The sequence below is a fragment of the Nuphar pumila genome, chromosome 13, assembly GCF_984573655.1.
Source record: "Nuphar pumila chromosome 13, dmNupPumi1.hap1.1, whole genome shotgun sequence".
NCBI classification, from domain to species: domain Eukaryota; kingdom Viridiplantae; phylum Streptophyta; class Magnoliopsida; order Nymphaeales; family Nymphaeaceae; genus Nuphar; species Nuphar pumila.
Genome location: NC_143261.1, coordinates 8,154,015 through 8,177,505, shown reverse-complemented (window position 1 = coordinate 8,177,505; position 23,491 = coordinate 8,154,015). Strand labels below are relative to the sequence as shown.

Here is a 23,491-nt window from a genome sequence, read left to right as displayed (position 1 = left end):
TAGCTGGTGCACACTTTGTTATTGCAAGGAAGAATCGACTCCCCACCTCTTTTGGCATTGTGTCTTCTTCCCCACTTTGCTACATCGTACATGGAACCACCAATTCGCGGATTGGGACAGCATCTAATTTCCCAAGGGATGTTTTGATTGCATCTTCCACTGAAAATTCGTTTGGCGTGTTTTGGATTTTGACGGCTTGGAGACTCAACGCATCTTCAAGGGCAAGGATTGTGATCTTGAGGGGATTTTGAGGAGGTCAAGGAGCGGATGCATCGTAAATGGCAGGACCTCTCCACCGATTGGATCGGCCAAGGATGGACGGCTATTTGAAGAAGATCTGGTAAAACTCAGGTGCTCCATAGATAGAAAGGCCGGTTTATTAGTATTGAGACCACCTTGGTATAGTTAAATAGAATGGAAGCAAAACAATTCAGATCAGCATATGTTGCCAATTCCGAATCATTAGAGATCAAGTGGATCACAAGGTGAATTTCATCATAATCCAAGAAAATGCATGCAGAATACTGTTGGTGTGACATTATCTTCTTGTCGATATGCTTGACGTGCATGAGTGAATCACGTGGTCTCAAAAGATGTTCAAGAACTAGGAGGCCCCATTTGGAGCCAGCCATAAAAAGAATATCGAGATGTTTGAAAGGTATAAATGATGTTCAGCTGGTTTACACCGAAAGCTCCTTCAGTTCAGATGCAGGTTGGATGGGAAAATTGCAGTAAGAGGTCTTAATCTTATTGTGATTTTAATGCAGAAAATCTATAACTTGAAGTTTAAATAGTAAATGACTGGATCATCACTGAACAGAAGCAAAATGTGGGTTGATGGCTGCACTCGTTATCATGTTTACAGACCCAGAACTGTAAAAAACCAATGACTAAAAATAATGCTTTTACTATGATAAAAAGAATGGGGTTCCTAAATATTGTCTTGAACCTATACATTGTCAAGAACTAAATGCTTTGACATAGATCATCATTTCCTTAGGGAAAGGTCAAATAAAAAGCATGAGCACTAGAAATCAGCTCGAGTATGTTCACAAGAAAGTGCTCCTTGATTTCCAATCTCTCGATGGATAAACCATGTTTTTCTTGGGGTTCTTGGAATGTGTCTGTATTATTTCATTTTATACACATCTTGACAGTAATGTTATGAATTTTGGGTTTTTGGTGAATTTACATAAAACATACCATCTTGACCTTTTATACAGTAACGTGCAATTACATTAAACCTGATCTCCCTCCTTGGAAAATTTGGATATGCATTTGACTCTTACCATTTCAATTCATTGTTTACCATCCTCCATCCCAACTTGGCTAGGAGGCAGATATTAACCGCCCAACCCACATTCTTGTGGGCAGTGGGCTATACACCTGGTCCCACGGCAATTAGTTTGATTTTTTATCAGGTCAGTATTATCACATTGGTCTTTGTGACTAAGGGTGTCAACAGGTCAGGTTTGGTTTGGACCTAGGTGAAACCAGACTCAAACCTTATTTGAGATGATGGTACCAGGTTTAAACTCTTATTCAATCGGACCCACCATAAGAGAAACTATATCCGGATCATATAAGGATTATATGAACCAGACTCGGACCATAACCAGTAAAATAATACATATTTTTATCCTTTGAACATTGAAATTTGCAGATCTTAGTTGGAACTCAGGTTGGGTCCGGGTTTAGTATGAAATTTCACAAACCAAACCTGGTTCCATATATTAATCAGACCCGCAAGCCAGATTATAACCTGACCTTGTTTATCGCCAAACCCTGACCTTATAGGGTTTGGCACGGGTTGGGTCCCAGTCAAACCCAACCCATTGACAACCCTACTTATGACAGTGGATCATAAACTATAGGATTAGCAGCAATGCTGAGCTTCTCATTTAACCAGGCAGAGGATCGCTGATGCAGTCTGAAGTTCACTGTGCTATTTGCATAGGACACTTGCAATCTCAAAAATCGTCGCGAGCGAGGTTCACTTGTCAAATTTCGTTATTGGGATTTTCTCAGCAAAAGAAAATCTGGTGATAAATTGAAATCTTCTGTTTTCCAGGAAATCTTGAAAACAGAAGCACCGCATATGGACTCAATTTCCTCCTCTACTTTCTAATATGTTTTTTCCACTTGTAAATATATCTGGTGGGTAAGAAGCATAGCGAAAACAGCACACTGAAATTTTATAATACACATCATCAAACCAAACCCTCTCTACACAAGCATTTGAAATTGAAAATTTAGTAGGAGTCCCATATCCAGAGTACCGTAGGGGCATTGGAGCAGGTGGTTTTCATCATCTGTACCTATAACCCATGTCTAGCTCAGGCCCAAAGGGCCCAGGATTGTGTACAAATGGAGGCTTCTTACCAGCATTTGCTCTCAGTTCCATCTCAATTAATCTCTCCAACTCTTCTGGATGACCACTTCTGCCACCAGATCCTGTACCACAATAAAGTAAATAAATACATACATCACTAGGAGATAAAGTGGAAAACACATTATAGCAAGCAGATGAACAGGTTTCACACCTGGGAAGGGCACCTCCATACGGTTATAATTTGGAGGTGTCCGATGAAAAGGGATCCCTGGAATGGAATGGAGCTCTGGCATGAAAGCAGACATGTGATTATTGAAGGGACCGATGCCTGGTTGATGCTGCAGCGGGACACCAGCCCGTAGTTGTGGCAGTGGATGGGGACCTGGGAAATTGTTGGGAATCATGTGCTGCATTGCTGGATGCTGGGGAGGTTCAAACCTTGTTTGTATGCCTGCATTATGATGGAAGGGATGCTGAAGCAGATTAGGGGGGAAGGGAGGTCGAAGATCAAGGATTGCATCGTTGGGCCCCGAAAACTTTTCCTGATTCCTGCTGAGATCTTGTTCTAGCTGTGAGTAAGGTGGCCTCAATGGGTTAATAGTAAAATGAGGCAAAGACTGACCACCGACAGGTTGTTCCTGATATTGAAATTCTGGTCCCATCATATTGAACGGCCCTCGAACGATGTCTTGAAGTGTGGTATCGAGCGCGGCAAACTTATCCACGATATCGACTGGCTTGGCTGACGATAAAAACTTTTCTTTCAATGCAATTCCAGATGACAGAAACTTTGAAGACTCAGTGGTTGGGGGATAGCCAACCGTGATGAGACTATCCTCTTCTGGGAGATGAATTTCTACAGTATCAGCAGCAGGTTCATCCTCAAATTCTAAGGCAGATGCAACCTTCCTCCTGATGCTTTCCTTTGGATCATCAAAGCCCAGCCAACTAGTTTTACTTGTATCAGATTTTCTTTCCCCACCACGGTACAGCGCTGTTGGTACACTGTCATAGCTAGTTTTAGTAGCCCCAGTCTCGCAAAATCCAGCGGAAGCAGAATTGATATCAGAAGCTAGAAGGGTCACACCAGACAGGTCTAAATCATTGGTATTCATAATGCCTCCCCCTCCAGAGACTCTTTGCACTGATACTGGAGCTTCCACTGACTGCAACTCTTGCATGAATGCTGTTCCAAAAAGAGCTTCAAGCGTTAGGGTCTTCTCAGGAAGTTGAACGCCTTCACCAGGCATAGGATGTGCACTGGGTGCTACCGTACTATCCTCTACCTTGGTTGGTGCAATAGGTTTTTTCAAGCCAGTTCCCTTCTGTAAAAGTGAAAGAAGATGCTGAGACGCTTGGTCATCCACATCTGTGTGCTGGGGCTCTGTACCCAAATTGGAGGCATTCAAGAATCCTTGCATAGGGGACTGTATGCTAGTGTAGGAAGCATTAGCTTCAGCCAAGATAAATTGTTCTAGGTCCTCACAAGTAAGCACTCCTGATCTCACATCTGGTTTATCCGAATGCAAAGGTTCAGAAGCACCACCTGCTGCAGTAATCAGGGGGTGTACTACGTGCTCCTGAAGATTTTCCACGTCTTCTAGAGGGAAGATGGTAGCCGCATTGTTTAGCCCTTTCTTGGGTTCAGTATCTTGTGACATGCCTTTTTCATTATTCACAAACAGAGACAGAAAGTCTTCATCTTTGGAGGGCTGCTGATCCACCACTGCAGGTTTTATGTCTGTAGTAATACCAAGCAATGAAAAAATCAGAAAAAACAACAGCCATCAAATTGGAAATGGATGATCAAAATAATGATAGTATGGGGAGTATTCAGAGAAGCATTTGCTACCAAACAATGTGAAGCTTACCTTCTTCAAGAAACCAATGGGAAAACTTTGAGGAATGGTTGATTGGATGCCACGACTCCTCATCAGACTTGACAACAGATGACTGCAAAGTAACTGAATTGTTAAATAACACAGGCATTTTCAGATCAATCTCAAATGAAAAGATGAATTTATCCAGATCAATCTCAAATACAAAAATCCATTTATCTACAGAACAGTTTATATAAAATTTATATGACATGATCTTACTAAGAATTCTATCAACAGATAGCCTTTACAGGAACCTTAACAAGAAAAATAAGCAGAAAGAGTAGTATGCAAAAACCAAAGACATGACGGCTTTCTGGATGCATCTGTAGTATATAAGAAACTCTATAATTAAGAATAAAGAATAAAAAAAGAACTTAGAAATGCAGCAAAGACATGAATATTGACTTCATTGAGACATCAAAGGTAGCAATACAGAACATCACATCAAAACTTCAGATAAAAATCTAAACAGAACTACAAAGATATTGTTGCCCTGTGTGGAGTAAGCATGGAGGTGTTAACCAATTAAGTGCTCCCAAAAGAATGAAAAGGATGAAGAAACAACAAATAAAATGCATGGCATCACTGCATGAACCTTTTAACATGTATGATCCAACGTAGAAAAACAACACATTGTTAAGCTTTAAAAAACCAAGAGAGCATAATAGTATTAATCATGGTAAACAGTAAGCAATCATGTTCACGAACATACAGAAATGACACATAAACTATACTAAACTTTTAATATTTCAATGAACTTTGGAATATGGATGGAAGCTTAGTAGGAAATTGTAGAACCAAAAACACCTAAAAGCAGAGTGGGAAACAGAGACTATAATTCTGCAAATGCATTGTCAGTGGACAACTACATAATCAAGCAACAGAATAGAAGGGAACAACACTGAATTCGGCCTTTTCATAGGGCAGAAATGGATTGTGGGGGAATCAGAGTATACAGTGCACTGCATGACAAATAAAATTCTAATAAATGCAAAGCAAAGGTAAAATCATAAAGATATTGATCAATTTACATAGGTTGAAAAGAGAAGGATTCAGAACAAAGCAAAAAAAAAAATAATGAAATGATTGTTCAGCCTCAAATAAAATAAGGCAAAATATAACACTAGCATATGGAGATGGGCTCCAAAGCTGAGATCTGAGAACTTGCTAATCAAGATACCACAACCGCCTAATAACAATCATGGTGACATGATTGTCTTATTCAACCTGATCAAGGAATTAAGATTAGCAATTTGGAAGGCATTTCTTTTTCATTTCTCAAAGCTGCAGCAGCTGCAGTGTCCGATGTTCCTAGAAACAATTCTTTATAGACTGTGGATCTATTTATCAAGATTCATTTTAGGTTCTCTATCATTTCCTGATCATAAAGAAATTAGTGAAAATGACTTGGAAACTTTATCAGCAAGTTTCATAAATCTGCTACATCAATCTTTTTAGTATAGCTAATAATGATTAACCAGCTTCCCAACCATCCACAGAAAAAATAAACAACGTGCATGCACAGTCTGAAGAATGTTCTGATTTTGAAGTTTTTTCCCATCACATCAATATTCTTATGTTTTTCAGATGAATTTTATTGTGGTAACCTCCAAGGATGCGCCTCTGATACTTGCATATGTCATACAGAAAAGTACAATAACCAGACAGCAGAAAACTATGATTCACCAAGCAGAAAGAAAACTATCATATCATGTAAACTAAATTGATATTCCATAAAATATAAAATCCATCCATGCCTAAAATATAAAATACAAGAAATATATGACTTCACCAATAGGTGAAAAAGTAGAGTTTTAAATCTCAACAAAGAGGACAACTGCCGACAGTGCAAGCAAACAGAACTTCCATTGAACAATCAGAGCACTAAGGCATGCATGCATGCAGAGATGAGGATCCATAAGAGTTTATTTGGTTATATCAGAATTCCATTAGGATATTAGTCATTAAAGATTTTGTTTGTACCTCAGAAAGAACAGGCAAGCTAGTGTCAGTAATTTTCATGGTACTCCCAAACAGCTTTTCCAGAATAGAAGTGGAATGTTCATGTGGAACTCCAATTTTACTCTCAAAGCTAGAAGCTTTACCAGGAGCAAAATCTGCATTTGTATCATCTATCTGATCTGGGAGTTCATTTGATGCAATCTGTAGGACCAAGGGCAACCCAGAAACTTCTGGAGATGACAATGTAGACACAGGCTTCTCAATCCCATTCATGGAAGCTGCACTACCACTCTCAACCTCATGATGTTTCATACTGGCTTCCAGATCTGTAGCCAGGTATTTTTCTTTTATTTGATCTACCACTGGCTCATTCATGAGCGTAGAATCATTTGCAGTTGGGTGCCCTTCAATGACTACGGATCTTCCAGACTGCAATTAATTGAAAAACATACATAATTAGGTCGCACAAAAATTCATATGATGGTGTATTTATGACCAAAAGATGTACAAGTCATGACAAGAGTTTGTTAAAGATAACAGCAGAACAGAAGCTTGTCTTTTAGAAATTGAATAACCATTTTAAAAACAAATACGATAAGATAGACAGCCTAATAGTTAGGGTTTAAAACCCACAACATACCATTTAAAAAAACGAAAAGAAAGAACCTACAAAAAATACAAAACCATAACTACCTCAGATTCAGTGGACAACACTTGAGTTTTTGTTGCCAGATTGCTTGCGAAACCTGGGGGCACCAAAGGTCTAGATGCAGAAGCTTGTGGAAGAGACAACTTAACATGATCATTCTGAGAAAGGAGTCCAGCACGATCATCAACTCTATTATTACTTTGAAGACTTATCTCATCTCCAGATGTGTCTAAGCATGAAAGCTCTGTGTTTTGCTTGCTTGCAGTTTGTTTTAGTTTCTCTTGCAAAGTCCTTTGCTGCTCCTTTCTCATCATCTCAAAAGATACTACAGGAAGCATCAACAATCAAACATTGTGCAAAGTATTCAAAAAGCAGAGTAAATTTGTTATGGATCCAAGCAGCAAACAAATAAAATTTAAAAAAAAAACACAGCAGTTTTGTTCACAGCTTATCATAAGCAAAAAAATACCTTTACGCCTTTTCTCTTCTTCAGCTTTGTCCTGACTCGGGCACTCAGAAGAACCAAATGTTTCATTGTTACACAAGTCAGTCATATCTCGGCGAGTTTGAAGTGCTGGCTGCAAATAACCAGAAGCTAACTGTCAATACTAAGGATCAACTAATAGAAAAGGAAGTAGACAAGAGGGGATCATAAAAATTGACATCAACCACACCAAATTTTATTTTGCAAATATCAAGAACTAAGAGATGACCATTTTATCCTTGCACAACATTGCAAATTGCAGGCCTATATAACTATGTCTTGCAATGGCCAAAGACTTAAACCTCATTAACAGTGCAAACATGGATGACCATCAGTAGCCTAACCGGGTCAGAGAACCCAATCCCCAAACTGCAGGCTTCTCACAATGAATAAACAAGTTAAATCAAAATGTATACAACCATGCAACCAAGGACCACAAAACCACACACTAGACAAACCTTGGACATCCATGGGGGTTGATATGGCTCACTGCTATGATTGAGATGATATTGTCCATTTCCTCGAACTCTTGGACTTAACGGTCCACCTGCATGCACAGATGGTCTAGGGAAACCACCACTGCCAAGAAGCCCATCACGCTCTGGAGATTGCCAAGATTGGCGAGATTGGTTGCCATAACGCCTACCAGAATCTGAAAAATCTGAATATAGCATTTGTCAAGAACGGTTTCTTTTTTTGTAGCAAAAGCATTTGTAAAGAACTGCTTCACATTTGAAAGCTACCGTTCATGTAGAAAGCTCAAACAAAGAAAATAAAGAGGAAAAACAGAAAATCTAGAAACTTGAAAGAAAAAGTAAATATCAAAAGGATACAACTTGCTTGATCTATGTTGAATAGTTTCATCCCCATTCGTAAAGTCTATAAAACTTTCCGGGGCCTTATTAAACCCCAAATAGCAAAGAACCCATATCGCAAGAGAATTTTTGCACAACTCGTGGTAGGGACTGATTTCATTAGTCAATCAATCAGCTATCAACTAGACCAACCAGTGATTCATTGATCCATTGATTTTACTGAAAGTCAAGCATTATGATCTCAACTGCATCCAAATTCATGCCTAGTTGGTCACCTGGATGGACTCGTACACATCCGCCTTCGACATTCTTGTCACTTTTTCAGTGATTGGGGTTTTAGATAGCTCCTGGGACATTCTGAGAAAAAACACTCGATACAACTTGGTTGAATGGAATACAATCAATTTATCTACTGCAAGGTACTAAAATAGGGAAGAGGGAATAACTACAGGATCCTCCTCCCTTTGGACATTACAATTGCAATCTTATGTGGTCTCCAGAGAAACATGGGTGATGGTGACAATGGTCCTCTAACAGCATGTGGAATATAATTACACATTAATTTCTGTTTGAACAACTGGTTCAGGACAAGGAACAAGAAGTTTGACTCACATCAACCAAGTTAACTTTTGTCATTTTCCTTTTTTCATTCAAAGATGAGAAAAAAATCCTCACCTTTAACTGCCTAATCAAGAGATCCATTTTGGAGTATGAGTACTTAATAGATCCTGATGAGAAGCACATGATGACATGTAAATGGAGGACTACTAATGGAGAATATATGGGAATAAGATCCTGACGAAAAGCACATTATGACATGTAGATGTGGAAGTACTACTAATGGAGAATATACGGGAATAAGATTCTGATGAGAAACAAATGATGACATGTAGATGTTGAAGGACAACTAATGGAGAATATATGGGAATAAGCGAGGTCATCACAGCAAAGAACTTGGAGAGGGAAGATGGACACATTAAACATAACACAACAGGATGAAACATCGTGATCAAAATGCATTTTTTGAAGATAATCCATTTGAAATTGGTGCAAGTGATAAAGTTGATAGTAAGTGCATGTGTCAAATCAAAAGGGATTCCTAAACAAAATGAAGTAGGAAAAACACAACTAAAGGATGAATGAAGGACAACTCACTAAAAGGCTAGATGGTTTTATGTGGCAAATGTTCCATTTAACACAGCTGTTAGTGTATTTTTCTTTATGGCCGGTTTTATGATGCAATAAAACAGGATTTGTTAGTATCCAATTGACACACTAAAGCTCCACAAAAAAAGTTGAATTTATGTTTACATCCAATGATCCAAATGATGTTACCAAAACAATGATGCAAGAGGCAATGTCTTGAAAAGATAAAGTAACAGCTTGATGACAAAATCATAGAAATGCAAGTTTATTCACATAATGTTTCTCGCTCTGTTGGTCCAAGTTCTTCACTCAGTAGATTATGAAATGCATCCCAGTATGGGCTATATCTATGAGGTCATGCCTCATAACGTAAAGGAATGCAAACAGTTTGGATCCAGAACAGCTAAATACATGGGGGAGTCAGATCTGGAACAGCCAAAAATTGCAAGGCCTCCATCCTGGATCTGACCCATTTGCATCCCTAATTACACATTTGAATGAATTAAGTTATTAACGACACTGTCAGTAAATGCAGTTGAAAGAATATGAGACATGGAGTATCATAGTATCATCAGATTTATAACTCAATGTGTGCATCCAGTCATGAACTTAATCCAATTCCCAAGATACTTGTTCCTGAAATGCAAGGTTGGGTTATTGCAAAAGTTGACAAAGAATACAATTATTCAAGTGTATCTCAAAGAGGTATTACAGGTGCTTTAGAGCATTTGAGTGCTTAATGCAAGGGAGAAACAGTTTTTTTCTAGCCAACACAATTAAAGAAGGAAAGTATGATATAGTTAGTGTATTGGATCCAAAGTGGAGGAGGTCTCTAATGAGTCAATGAACTATATGCGAAGGAGGTTCGAGGAGGTGTCAATTTGCTATAGCATGACAACAAGGAGATGGTTGAAAACTTGAAATTCTTACAACTTAGCACCATGAGTGGATGGGCATATTGTGATGGTATGTGACCTGTTCCTTTCTGTTGTTCTACATTAAGGACTTGATTCCCCATTATTTCTATTGGCCTATGAACAGATTATGTGCATAACAAAGACCTTCTGTGAGGAACTTGAAAATATTAAGGATGCTCAGGGCCTATGATGTGCAGCAGGGAGATAATCCTAGCTTAAAGACTAGCGTGGGAGGTGCTAAGCATAGTCACCTGTATCGTTAAAGGTAATTTCTTGGCGAGCGTATTTCTCAGAGAGATTTTCAAAAGTGGATAAATCTCAGGAATATCTTAAGAGTTTAAAATTTTGGAAAAAAATATAAATAACAACAAAAAAGCTAAGAAAATAATAAGTTTTGCATTATTTTTCTTTCAAAAATATAAAGAAACATGTTTTAAAGGTTTTAAAATATAAAAGAAACAAAAAACTAAGAAATGCAAACTTAAAATTTAAAAAAGGAGTTTTTTCTCAAAAATATTGCGACAATATCGTGATAATATTGTGATATTTGGTCTTCTAGCGATATTTTGAAAATGTCGTGAGATATTACCTTTAATATCGGCTACCTTAAAATATCGGTATTTCTCGCGATATTTTTAAAATAACGCCAATATTGGTGACAGTGGTGCTAAGTAACCATTCAATCTAAGTAAAGAGAGAGTACCTTTTTATAACCAAACTCACATTCTGAAATATAATGTCTCGACTCTCGATCTTAGTGGTCCATGTTAGGAGTTAGGACATGTTCTAAGAACATATCTATCATATTTTTCACTTGTTTGTGTATACTTTAGTCATGTATTGTGATGTAGTGTCATATCTTATGGCCCTTCACTCTCTCATTCAAGGGTGTCAGAATCATAAAGAATACAGTTCTAATCAACGAAACAATGAACCCTATGCATGATGAATTTGACATATGCATCATCTTGAAGCTTTCCCTGTAGAAGGCATATCATTTAGTTTCACGCACATGGTGTCTAAAAAAATGTTTTACCGGTTGTTAACTTATTCCTAGTTGTCAAATAATTTAGTGCATTATCTGTAATAAATTGCACCACATTCTCTTCACGAACTTCATTAACAACTTTTTCAAACAACTTACACAAATTTTCAGAAGTCTTTTTTATCTCACTGATTTCAACAGACTTTAAAAATATTGTCCCTGGCGAGTTGTTCATAAGAAAATAAATTAAATTTCTTCTTTTTTCATCTGTCTAACCATCTGCCATAATGTTGAAACCACTTTGGTTCATTCATTCTTAAACTCTTTTAATATTTCATAAGTAGAATATACCTCGTCCTTCAAAATTCATGTTCTGATCTTGTAGTAAGAAGGTGGGTTGAACCCTCGCCCATAATTTGCAATAGCTTCTAGCATTGGACCCAAATATGGACGGTTGCAAAGATTAAATGATAAGACATTGCATAAAAAAATCTTCCAATGGCACGACATACAAATTTTCTCTCATCCTTTTTTAATGCATTATTAATTGTAGTCAATCGTGCTTCTTTGTTTATAAATTAGACCAGTTGTGATTGTTTTTGTCATACTGCTTGATCCACTAGCATGCACATGTAAAAATATATATCTATATATAAATATATATATATATATATTGTATTGTATTAGTTTGCCTATCAGGGGGCATTTTAGTCTTTTTACATGTCATTATAGTTGTTTATTAGAAGCAACTATATTTTTCTTTTCTTTATTTTTCTTATTTTTTTTCTTTTTCTTTTTTTGTTTTCCAAGACACTGGGGCCCCACTCCATAGAGTCATTGGGGCCCCAACGGTCATAAATATGACTGTTGAGAGCTCCTCAATGTCTCTATGAAGGGAGCTTCCAATGCCCTTCTAGGGGAGGTGTTTCCCCTATATTTTACAATGCTTTTTAAGCATATTATTAATAACATCCTATGTCACATGGGTGCGGGTGCGGGGATTCGGCACTTCCAAAAAACCTGGGTGCGGGGGTGCGGCAGGGGCAAAAATGTATATATATAAGGGGGTCTGGGGGTTCCCCCGGCGCGGGTCAGGAGTCCAATTTTTTTTGCTGGTGTGTGTGTTTGTTTGAAGACTCGTTACCCACGTTCTGCTTGTTGTCTACTTTGAGGCAACGGGACAAAATTGATGAAACGAAAGGATTGGCAATCCCAGCCTGCTGCGTTCTGCTAATTGTCATGATTCAATCATGTCTGAAACTCCCTGATCTTCACGAAAAAAAATATAAGCGCAAGGTTTGATGTGGTTTGTTGGAGAGAGAGTCTTCATGAGGCCTACGACTCCACTGCCACGCCATAGGATTTTTCAAATTTCATTTTATATGCAGCTGCACAGAGATGACAGCTAAAAGAAATTTATTGGATTTGACATGTGAAAAAGAGAGGTCTACACAAGGCTACAGTTGGAGCACCGAGATACTAATAGTTTTTATTCTACACAAGGCTACATCTCGTCAGGAGAACAGTGAATACTAATAGCCAGCAAGGCTACCACCATCATTATCATTTATTATGGAGAGAGAAAATCCTTTACGAAAAAGAAGGATCTGGATGGTTTTAAAAGTGCCCCTTTATAAAACGAGAGCAGCAGCAGCAAACAGCTGTCAGCAGATTTTTTTTTTTAAAAATTCCGCAGCCCATTTCATAGGGCAATTTTTTTTTTTTTAAATAAAAAAAAAATGGACCAAAATGATCCTGGGTGCGGTCAACACACCCAGGATCGGGTTGACCGCACCCACATCCGCGTCGAGTCGCATCGACGCGGGTGCAGCACCCTGCTAGCCGAATCCCTGTGACATAGATAACATCCTATTTTTTTACTTATTGGTGCTGCCCTTTGTTGGCACTTTGTATTGTCCCACAATGGACTTTTTTTTATGCACTTTTGTGCTTGTATTGTGCTTTCATAATTGTCCACTCTTGGACTTGTATCACTTTGTTTTTGTAATTATGCATACTTCATTACAACACATTATCAGTTGCTGATAATGTTGAAACAAAATAAACACTCATTCCCATTTCTAACTTGCTTTATTCTTCCTCTTGTTTCCTTTCCTTATAATCTCTTAGATGATTCTGAAAAAAAAATCACTTCAAGAGGAACATCTTCGCATGCACTTACACCATGTCTTGTCCCCGCTAAATGATGTTTCAACCTTGAAATGCCACATGCAGTCTTTTTTTTACAGTAATTGCAAATTACATATCTTATGAGTTTGGGATCTTTAGTGGGATCTCATCCTATATCTCTTTCCATTGTTCAACTACAAAAACCCATACAAGACTATAAAAACTCATTGTTTTACAAACAAAGAATCAATTACAATTTACATATAAAGTATAAACAAAGACTTATAAAAACAAGAAATCAATTACAATTACATATAAAAACACAAATATGGAGGTAGATAACAAAAAAATTAAAATAAAAAAAAATTTGAGCCAATGCTTTATATAATGATTATAATCCAATGAATCCAACTTCGTAATTAATGAGAATCACCATATATTACACAAACAAGTGATCAGATTAGATTTGTATAACACTTTAAACTTGAAAATACCATAAGCATGTAACACGGCATTGCATTTAAAATTCTAGCTGATAAAAAAGAAACATAATAAAATTCACGGTCTCAATACTAAACAGAACCCACAACCTAAACCATGCCAGAGAAAGATTGAAGAGAATATGAACATCTTTTTTGTATATTTTAAGTATTTGTTTTCAGTTTTTATTTCTGATGGTTGTATTATTATTATTATTATTATTATTATTATTTTGTCTTAGGCAGTAGCCAATCTCAACCTCCAGTAAAAGTAAAATCTGCAGTTTTATGATAAAGCATTAAAGATTGGAATTCACATGCATATGTCGAAAGGTGATTAACTTACATTAGTTCACAATTCCATTTAGAAGATGGCTTTCTCATACTGGGAAAAACATATGAAAGTGTTGCATGTTGCTATTATTCATGATTGATCTCAAAAAAATGCATTTCTTTTCTAAATAAAAGAGAGTACAATATCAGTGTTGGTACTTGGTAGAAATAAAAAAAAGGCTAACATTAAAAAAAATAATGACTAAACATAAAAACGGAATCCAAAAAAAAAAGAACCACACCTATCAGCAGAGAGAGAGGGAGAGGGAGAGGAAGAGAACAATTTTCTTCTTCTTACTCCTTGCGTTGGCACTTGGCAGAAAAAAAAATAGCGGCTAATATTAAAAAATAACTAACATAAAAAAATACAAAACAAAAATATTGTCCCTACCAATCAGCAGAGAGAGAGAGAGGGCGACAACAACCCTCTTCTTCTTCTTCTTCTTGGCAGTGAGATTGAGAAAGAGACGGAAAGACTGAGAGGGAGAGGAAGAGCAAGAGACGAGAAAGAGGGGGAGAGCGAGATACAGAGAGAGAAAGAGGGAAAAAGAGGGACAGCGAGAGAGACTGAGCAAGAGAGGGAGAGATGAGCGAGAGAGACAGAGAAAGAGTGGGAGGGCGAGAGACTGAGAGAGAGAGAGAGACTGAGAAAAGAGGGAGAGAGAGAGAGAGAATGAGAGGAAGAGTTGAGCGAGAGGGAAAAAATAAGGAGGCCCAACCCTAATTAGGGTTGGGGCTTCCTTATTTTTTCCCTAAAATTGGGTCAAATGGGGGCTTTGACCCCCATTTGATCCATTAATAACAGGGGTGTGCCTCGCCCTGAGGTATACACCTCATAGCGTATGAGGTGTACGCCTCAGGCAATTTGCACATTTTTTTAGAGCCTCAAGGCGAAAGGGTCCTTGCCTTGGAGTGAGGCACGCCTTTTGGGCCTTGAAGCGCATTTTTAACAACATTGGCTTTGTTTGATGTTGATCCTTGTTTTGAAACTTCAATCATGCAGTTCCAAAGCAGACTCAAACTCCTAACCAGATGGAAACTTGGCCAAACAAGATAAGGACAAGGACCCACAGCCACAGGATATTCAACCCTTAGAAATGATGAGTACATGCTTAAACACACAAATAGAGAAAACTCTGACAACATTACAAGAATTATATATAAGGGAATTCATATAGGGTTGTGTACGTTCTACATATGAAAATGTATAATAATGTCATAAAAAAGTAGTGTGTACATGATGCTGACACATAAAATAGATAATATGATATTTCCAAGTGTGGACAATTGTTCGTCACTTCACATAATTTCATCAATTTTTAATATTTTTGTGTATGAGTGTGTGTGTCTATGCATGTGTGTGTAGTCAACAGTGTCACGGATTATAAGTCTGATGTTGCAAGTCGCACGAAGACCCTGGTTTGCTAACATAGGATAATTTGAACTAAAAGAAACCCTAGTATGCACCGAACATAAGGTTGCAGACACAAGCAAAGAACTCTGAATCCATAGGATGGTGACTTAGGGGGGGATCTAGACAACTGACTGCCTCTAAACCAGAGAAGTGGTTGTCACTGCATCTTATAAAACTCCCAGTGACATATTCCTTGGTAAACATCTTAGAAGATACTATGTCTAAACCATCATATATAAATTCACGAGCCAGTATAAGATGTTTCAAGAAACAGAAAGTGAACAAAGTAAATAAAGGGGATACCCAAAATGGATATTTAGAAAATGTATCACAGACCTTGGGTTACCGATCCTTTATCGGAATGCTGATCTCCATTGCTATCAGTTGAACCAGCAAGACTCTCCCACATTCCATGACTCAAAGATCCAGAAGCCTGCCACACGGTCTTATCATGGGCTCCACGGAAGGAGTTTCCAGAACTCTCCACCCAAGTTGCTGAGGCTAATCCACTCTCACCGCGCTTAGAATTCTGTAAGGATGAACTTCCATGAGCTCTTCGCCACTCAGGGGCACTTTGAGTCACCTCCTGACAATCACTGGTCCCAAAAGAAATAGAACATATGAGAAGATTACCAGGGAAAACCAGAATAGCAGCCTTTGTTCTTTTACCATAATGTCATAAATAATAAAGTTGATATTAATACAAAACAAATGCATCCTGGCTTGACACTGTTGTCATGCATAGTTTTAGTACAAAATGAGATATAGATAAGTACAACTGACAACTAAGGAATGATTGCTGACAAAAAACAAAATGCAAAGAAATAACATCATCAGAACCATTTTTGCCCAAGAGTTGGGAATTTCACACAATGTCCCATATGGAAATTTAGTTCCTTCCAGACTGATTCAATATTTTTCATCTACATATGAACAAATTAAGAAGGACAAACACTTATGTTGACAGACTTAAAATACCTTAAAATGGATGGATCAAATCCACTTGGTGGCCGTTTGCACATATCCAGCTCACTGAATGATAGCAAAAACTCTCTTGTATATGAAAATTTCATGCGTCTGAAACCCATTAAGAGAAAACAATAATGCAAAATTTCTCCGATTCACACAACTAAAATAATCAAAAACAGGGCAAGCTCCCGAAGGAAGAAAAAAAAGCAGATAAAACGCATTGGATACTTTTGATGATTTGCAACATCAGTGCTCTCAGCTGGCAAGGGCAAGTCCCGATCTTCATTTTCTGTCATCATTTCTCAAGTAGCCCAACAGAGATGAGGAATGGATGAAGCTAAACTAAGCTGGCGCTACTGCGTCAAATCACCAATAAACCAAAATCTAGCCCGAACAGGTCACTATGAAAGCGAAATGGAGTATTGACAAGTGAATATCACAGTCCAATCGGTTTATTCAAGGTTCAGCCACAGCATCCATATCCAATATTACCTTCTCTGAAATTTCTAAACAAAAACTAACACTTCAAATCTACAATCCGGCACAACTAACCAACCATAATCTTCAATTCAAAACTGCAGAGACGAGTTGTGAATGCTCGGGCTGCAACGTGGAAAAAGCAAATGGGATCACAAACGCCCTTCGTCGGTATCAAACTTGAGCGCCGCAGATAATACCCACAGAAGGTAATCACCTAATCGACTAAAATGAGTTAATCAGAAATCTCGGCTTCGTCATAAGACATGGATTGATTACTGTTTCACCTTATTCAAATCATGGCACTAAAACACGTTCTCGAAATTCAATCTTGTTCAATAGGGACAGCATCTAAACGGCCAGAGTCTCGAAAAACTAATTGCCGGAAAAAGGGGAAAAGAATTGTGCAATTGAGATGCTAAAACAAGCCCAAAAAAACAACCGCTTCAGAGGCGAAACGTGAAAAAACTGACCACCATGATTCCACCCTTAACGAGAAAGAAAACCATGAAGAAGACCCAATAATCCTCAACCCCAGAAAGCAAAACTCTCTCTAAAGACCGACCACCTTCGAGTTCCTTCCATCAGATATCAAACCACAAAAAATGTCCCAATTATTCACGCTCCCATCGAATACAAACTGCAATAAGATCAACAATACAGGATTTCACGTAGGATGCAAAATGGGAGAAACCCAATTTCCCGGTGAACAGAGAAAGTGGGTTGAAAGAGAAAAAAAAACTACAAGCGAAGACCTACCTCGAAATGGAACCCAGAATTACATCGAGAAAAAAAATGCTTCCGATAATTGATGAATCGATCGACGTAATCCCAGAGAGAGAGAGAGAGGACAGATGACGACCAGAAACTCACCACCCAACTCAGGAAAAAAAACCTCAAGAACAAGGTTACAGAAAATAGAGAGAGAATCTAGAGAGAGAGAGAGAGAGAGATGTGATATCTACTTAGGTAAAGGAAGAAGGCCAATAAAATGAAATTACAAGTCCGCTTCTTTTTTCATTTTCCTTTTTCTATTTGTATTTTGGCACATTACTTAACAAAAGAAAAACACCCCAAGGAAGGGTTGCCATGGTGTCCATTTATTTTTCACATAATCAGTTATTTTTAGATGAATTAATAACTTACATCTAATTAAGCCATTCATTCACCATACGCTTTAGCATTACCATAGAGTCAACTGCTTGATGTAACCTCTTATATTAAGATTTGGTTAATAGATAGGTAAGGTAATGATTCCCAATTTGCATCATAATCCCATTTATATTATCTTGTGTTAAGACTTAAGCTTGCTTTGGTATTTTAACGGCACATTATCACTTTAAAATGGTGATAAGTTTTGATAGAAATGAATACTTTCACCAACAAAATTAAAAGGGAGAATATATTTGGATATCACAAGAAGACCAAGTTCTTGAAGTTCGATTTAGTAAAATTTGAAGAGAGCAACGAGTACCCAAGCAAGAAAAATGCAGAAAAAGTGATGCAAAATGAAAAATCCATACTAATTTTCTGAACCTTTCAAACGAGAGAGACTTTTTGTGGAAGAGTTTTTTTTTTTAATATATTTTTTGATAAGAAACATTCCTCGGAAGGAGAAGGGATGTTTCCTACCAAAAAAATTGTTATTTTTTATACTCCCCATCACCACCCTCCTCTCTCTTATTTTTTTCACATTTTACCTCTTTGGTTTTCTCATGCTACACAATCAAACGAAAAAGTATCTTTTAGAAAACTTCTCATATCAAAAAATCTCATAGGCAAAACTTTCTCTTCCTATGAAAGTTTTTCTCTCTTCCAAAAGTGTCAGTTAAAAAAGTAATAAAGGGCAATGGAGCTATTGAAAGCAATGACACAAGCAGGGAAGCAGATCAGGTACATGAGCGTTTTTGCTCATGCGGGCATCGTGGCCGTCTGTTTGCATTTTGGATGAATGCCACGTGGTTTTGTTGCCTTTTGAGCTTTTTAAAATGCAAATCGGATGGCCACGATGTAGGCATGAGCAAAAACGCTCATGTTCGGCATGACCTGATCTGCTTCCCACAAGCAGAGGTGGAGAAAATGAAATAAAATTAGAGTAATTTACTTATTGGCACCTGGCATATAGCAAATTTATGCTTAGCCTACTGAAGTTTTAAAAATTTTAGATAAGGGTTAACATTCGGTTCGGTGAGGTTGCCATTACCTACAAATGAGTTTTTTTTCATATTTTTTATTTTCTTGGTTGTTTCTCATCAAACTAATCTTAAAGATGTGATTAGGGTGTCAAGTGGTCAAGTTTGATCTGGATCCAACCCGTGCCAAACAATATAGGGTCAAGGATTGGTGATAAAGGAGGAGGACCAAATACAGCTTAGGTCGGAGTCAAAGGGTATTATTAGTATATGGAGCTGGGTATGGTTTATGAAATTTTATATCCGACTGGGGCCTTACTCGAGTTTCGATTAAGATATGCATTTTTTTATGTAAAAAAAGATTAAAAAAAATTTACTTCATCGTGTATTGGCTGTGTCTGGTCCATGTATTACTTATAGGACTTGGGTATGGTTTATTTTGTGGTGGGTTATATTGGACCCAAGTCTGAACCCTCTACCACAACCTCAAATGAGATTTGAGTTTGGTCCTACCTGGATCCAAACCAAATCCTACGTGTTGAAAGCCCTAGATGAGATCTACATGATTTGGTTACTTGGAAAACGTTTTTGGATCGTTACTATGACATGTCGATACACTTTTATGTCAACTGGTTACGATGTGCAACATATTCTCGGCTCATAAAATCACGTCTTTTATATAATCCAAGAATTTCTTTCTAGCATTTTGACCACGTTGAATCCATCTAACTCGCTCATTCCGAAAATCAACTTGACAAGACCAAATATTACCCTTTTAGATAAATGCCTAACTCTTTATTCTTGCTTAAATTATTGCTTGTGTTATTTTTATTTATTTATGGCTAACTCTTGAAAATAATAGTTTTAACCTTTACATTTGCTAAAAAAGTCATTGGTTTTTTAGAGAAATTACATTTGTTATACGAAAAATGACTTATTTTATGAAATGGTCTATAATTTTTGAAATTCTCTTAATATCCAAAACCATAAATATTAAAATATGAAAGACTATTTTAACCTTCACATGTGCAGCTTTTAGATATGTGATTTTTCTTTCAAATATGTGTTCAAGTATTGCATCCAAGATTTGTGAGAGACTTTGTTACTAATTTTTTACCCATAAAATAAAAGATTTTGAAATAATAAAAAAAAATAAAGAAATTAAACAGAAATTCCTTTCCAACAATACATAATTTACCGAAAAATGATAAATGAGCATTGAGATACAACCCCAAGAACATTCTTAAAATAGGAGATGAACATGCGTGATTGTGCTTATCCTGATTATTCTATAATATTTTTTGATCACTTGCACCAAAAATCTAAAAAATAATAAAAAGTATAAAGATAGATCGAGGCGTTAGCTTTTCAACACTATTAATATCACCTTGATTTAATGATTGGTTGAGAATAAACGTCCTCCGAAAGATAGATTAATTAGTTATTCATGTCTGCAAAACATATTTTTTGTTTTGGTCTTATAACAAAAAATGAGAACTCTAAAGGAGTTTTTGATTCTGACTCAAAACAATAAAATTATAGGCCTATGTCTCAGCTTTCCAATGACTATAAAGATGCACATTTTTAAGGTCGAAATAGAGAGATACAGATATGAGAACAAAGACTGTTTTGCAGAAAATGTGAAAATATGTGAATATGAGAATTTTTTTATATATATGTAAATTTTCTCTTAAAATATATGAATATGTGAATTTTTTCATATATATATATATATATGATTTTTCTCCTAAGCATGAAAATTTTCTCATATATATATATATATATATATATATATATATATATATATATATATATATATATATATATATATATATATATACACACACGAAGTTCCTCTTATATATATGAATTTCTTCTTAAACATGTAAATTTTCTCTTAAAATATGTGAATGTATACATTTTTATCATGTAAATTTTTTCTTAAATATACGTGAAGTTCCTCATATATACGTGGATTTCCTTCTAAACATGAAATTTGCATATATAAGAGGAACTTCGCATATATTTAGGAAAAAATCGCATGTTTATGAAAAAAATCATATATATATATGTGAAAAAAATCAAATATTTAGGAAGAAATATGTATATATAAAAAAAACTTCACATATATACGAGAAAATCTGCTTATATATGAGAAAAATTGTATATTTGTATATTTTATGCAAAACAATCTCTATTCTCATATTTGTATCTCTCTAATCCCAATATGAAAAACTTGTGTTTTTATAGTCGTTAAAAAGTTAAGAGATAAGCCTATAGCTTTACTATTACTATTTTGAGTCAGTATAAGGTTTCTGTTTTGAGTTCTAAGATCGAAACAAAAATATGCTTTGCAAACAGAAATAATCGAACAATCTATCTTTCAGAAGACGTTTTTTACCAACACCTCATCAGATGTGATCTTGGTGGCATTGGAAAGATAACACCCCAACCTATCTTTTTTGTTTTTATTATTTTTCAAATTTTGATCGTAGGTGGCCAAAAACAATATAGAATAATCATGATAGACATAATCACGCCTATTCATCTCTTGTTTTAAAAATGTTGTTGAGTTGTATTTAACGCCGGTTTAACATTTTTTAGTGAATCAGGTACCATTGGAAAGGTATTTCTATCTAGTTTCCTTGTTTTTTATATTTTTTGAAATCCTTTATTTTCTAGGTCAAAATTCAATTACAAAGTTTGTCATAGATCTTTAGATGCAATAGTTAGGCACATGTTTGAGAGAAAATTTGCACATCTTGAAAAAAGTCACACGTGCAAAGGTTAAAATAGTTTTTTTTTTTACATATGACTATTTGCAATTTTGGTCATTTGATGAATTTTGGCAAATTGTACGATTTTTTAGGAAAATGCATTATTTTACCGTCATTTTTCCTTTGTTATACCCCTACTCAAAAGAAGCTTCTTTCCTTTGAAATGGCCATTTTGGAGTGAACGTGCTTCCCTGGCCCCATTTTTGTCAAGAAAGTTGTTTTTTTGTGATTATTATGTAAGTCCCACCATATATTTCTTATAGACATTTTTGTTACTTTTTTTTTTTTTTAAAGTCTATTTCTTACTGAAGAGAGTTACTTTCATAGGAAAGGAAAGGAAACAAACACCCCTTTAGGTTAATAAGACGTTGGTTTTCTGAAGAATGAAGGTGGCTTTATTGGTTTTCTAGAAGTTGGTACTTGAAGACCGTGAAAACGTACAAAGCATATTTGGTTGTACATGGGATAGCCACATTATATTTTTTTTGAAAGGCAAGCTGGGGTTAGGCAGACCCCACCACTGGGGTTTGAACCTGCAACGTCCCACCACAACCAGATGTGCACTGACAGCTCTTACCAACCACGCGGTGGATAGCCACACTGTACTGCTGTTACCTGTTTCCTGTGTGTAGAGAGAGAGTGTAAATTCACTAAAGGTAAGGTGCTTATATGAAAATTACCCCATAAACCAGCAAGAAGAAGGTGGCAAGAATAACTTACCCTAAAGAAAATCTTGATAAAAGTTTATTGATGGTCATTGAGAATTCAAAATTTTCAGGGAGAATGATGAGAATTTTGTATCTGGATTGCTCCTACCGAGGCTAATTTCTATACATAGCATTGCATAGTAAAGCATCTAGCTGTTCATTGTCTTTCAAATGAATCATGATAAATTGCAATGTGATGCTGCAATGCTAATTTTTCATCTTTTACAAACAACTGCAGTGTGAAAAGGGGTACTGTCAGTGGTTTTAAATAGAAAAATTTACAAAAAAACATGCTTAACTTTTGACCTATTTACAAACACATGCCTAGCTTTTGAAATATTGTAAATACAAGCCTAACTTTTGAGAATTATTTTGTTAACTTGTTAAGTAGGTGAGTATTCTTGGGGTATAGGGGATGGGCATCGGGCTGGCCCGGCCCGTTTACTAATGGGCTGGCCCGGTTCTTCACGTCGGATTTGAAGAGAAGCCCATGGCCTGGCCCATTAGCCCAATGGGCCAATGTGAAGTGGGTCAGGTTCGGCCCAGCCCAGCCCGTCCTGGCCTGACCAAATCCTAAAATGCATAAATGTTTGACTGAAATTATGAGTTAATGAAAGAATAGCAAGTTTTCATGCAACTAATTCGGTAAACAATAATAATTAACAAATAGCAAGTTGCCATGCAACTAATTAGGTAAATAATAATAGTTATTTAAGTTACTATGTAGTAGTTCATTTTTAAAAAAATTATATTATTAAAAAAATAATAAATAACTCAGGCTCATAGGTAACTGTTTAGTTATACACTGTCGGTCTCAAGCCCAGATAAAGGAGGAGGGTTGCGGTAGGCCTGTGACAGCCATCATAAAAACTTAGTCATACCCTATGAATATGAACCAATATA

The 23,491-nt window shown here is 36.5% G+C and overlaps 1 protein-coding gene across 2 annotated transcripts; it reads right to left on the bottom strand.

Annotated features, from left to right (window-relative positions):
* Positions 1–2,171: 2,171 nt before the first annotated feature.
* LOC149817672 (uncharacterized) lies at positions 2,172–17,957 on the bottom strand. Of its 2 annotated transcripts, none has more exons than XM_089983994.1 (11): positions 17,732–17,957; positions 16,724–17,612; positions 16,505–16,603; positions 15,863–16,122; positions 7,766–7,968; positions 7,293–7,401; positions 6,868–7,148; positions 6,196–6,603; positions 4,204–4,285; positions 2,544–4,073; positions 2,172–2,454 (listed from the first exon to the last, which is right to left on the bottom strand). In XM_089983994.1, the coding sequence occupies exons 2-11, from the start codon at positions 16,792–16,794 to the stop codon at positions 2,309–2,311; spliced, it is 3,189 nt and encodes a 1,062-aa protein (XP_089840120.1). In that variant the 5' UTR covers positions 16,795–17,612; positions 17,732–17,957; the 3' UTR covers positions 2,172–2,308. The 2 variants fall into 2 exon arrangements, with proteins under 2 accessions (XP_089840120.1, XP_089840121.1); XM_089983995.1 differs by having other exon boundaries at positions 7,766–7,959.
* Between the last annotated feature and the right edge of the window lie 5,534 nt (positions 17,958–23,491).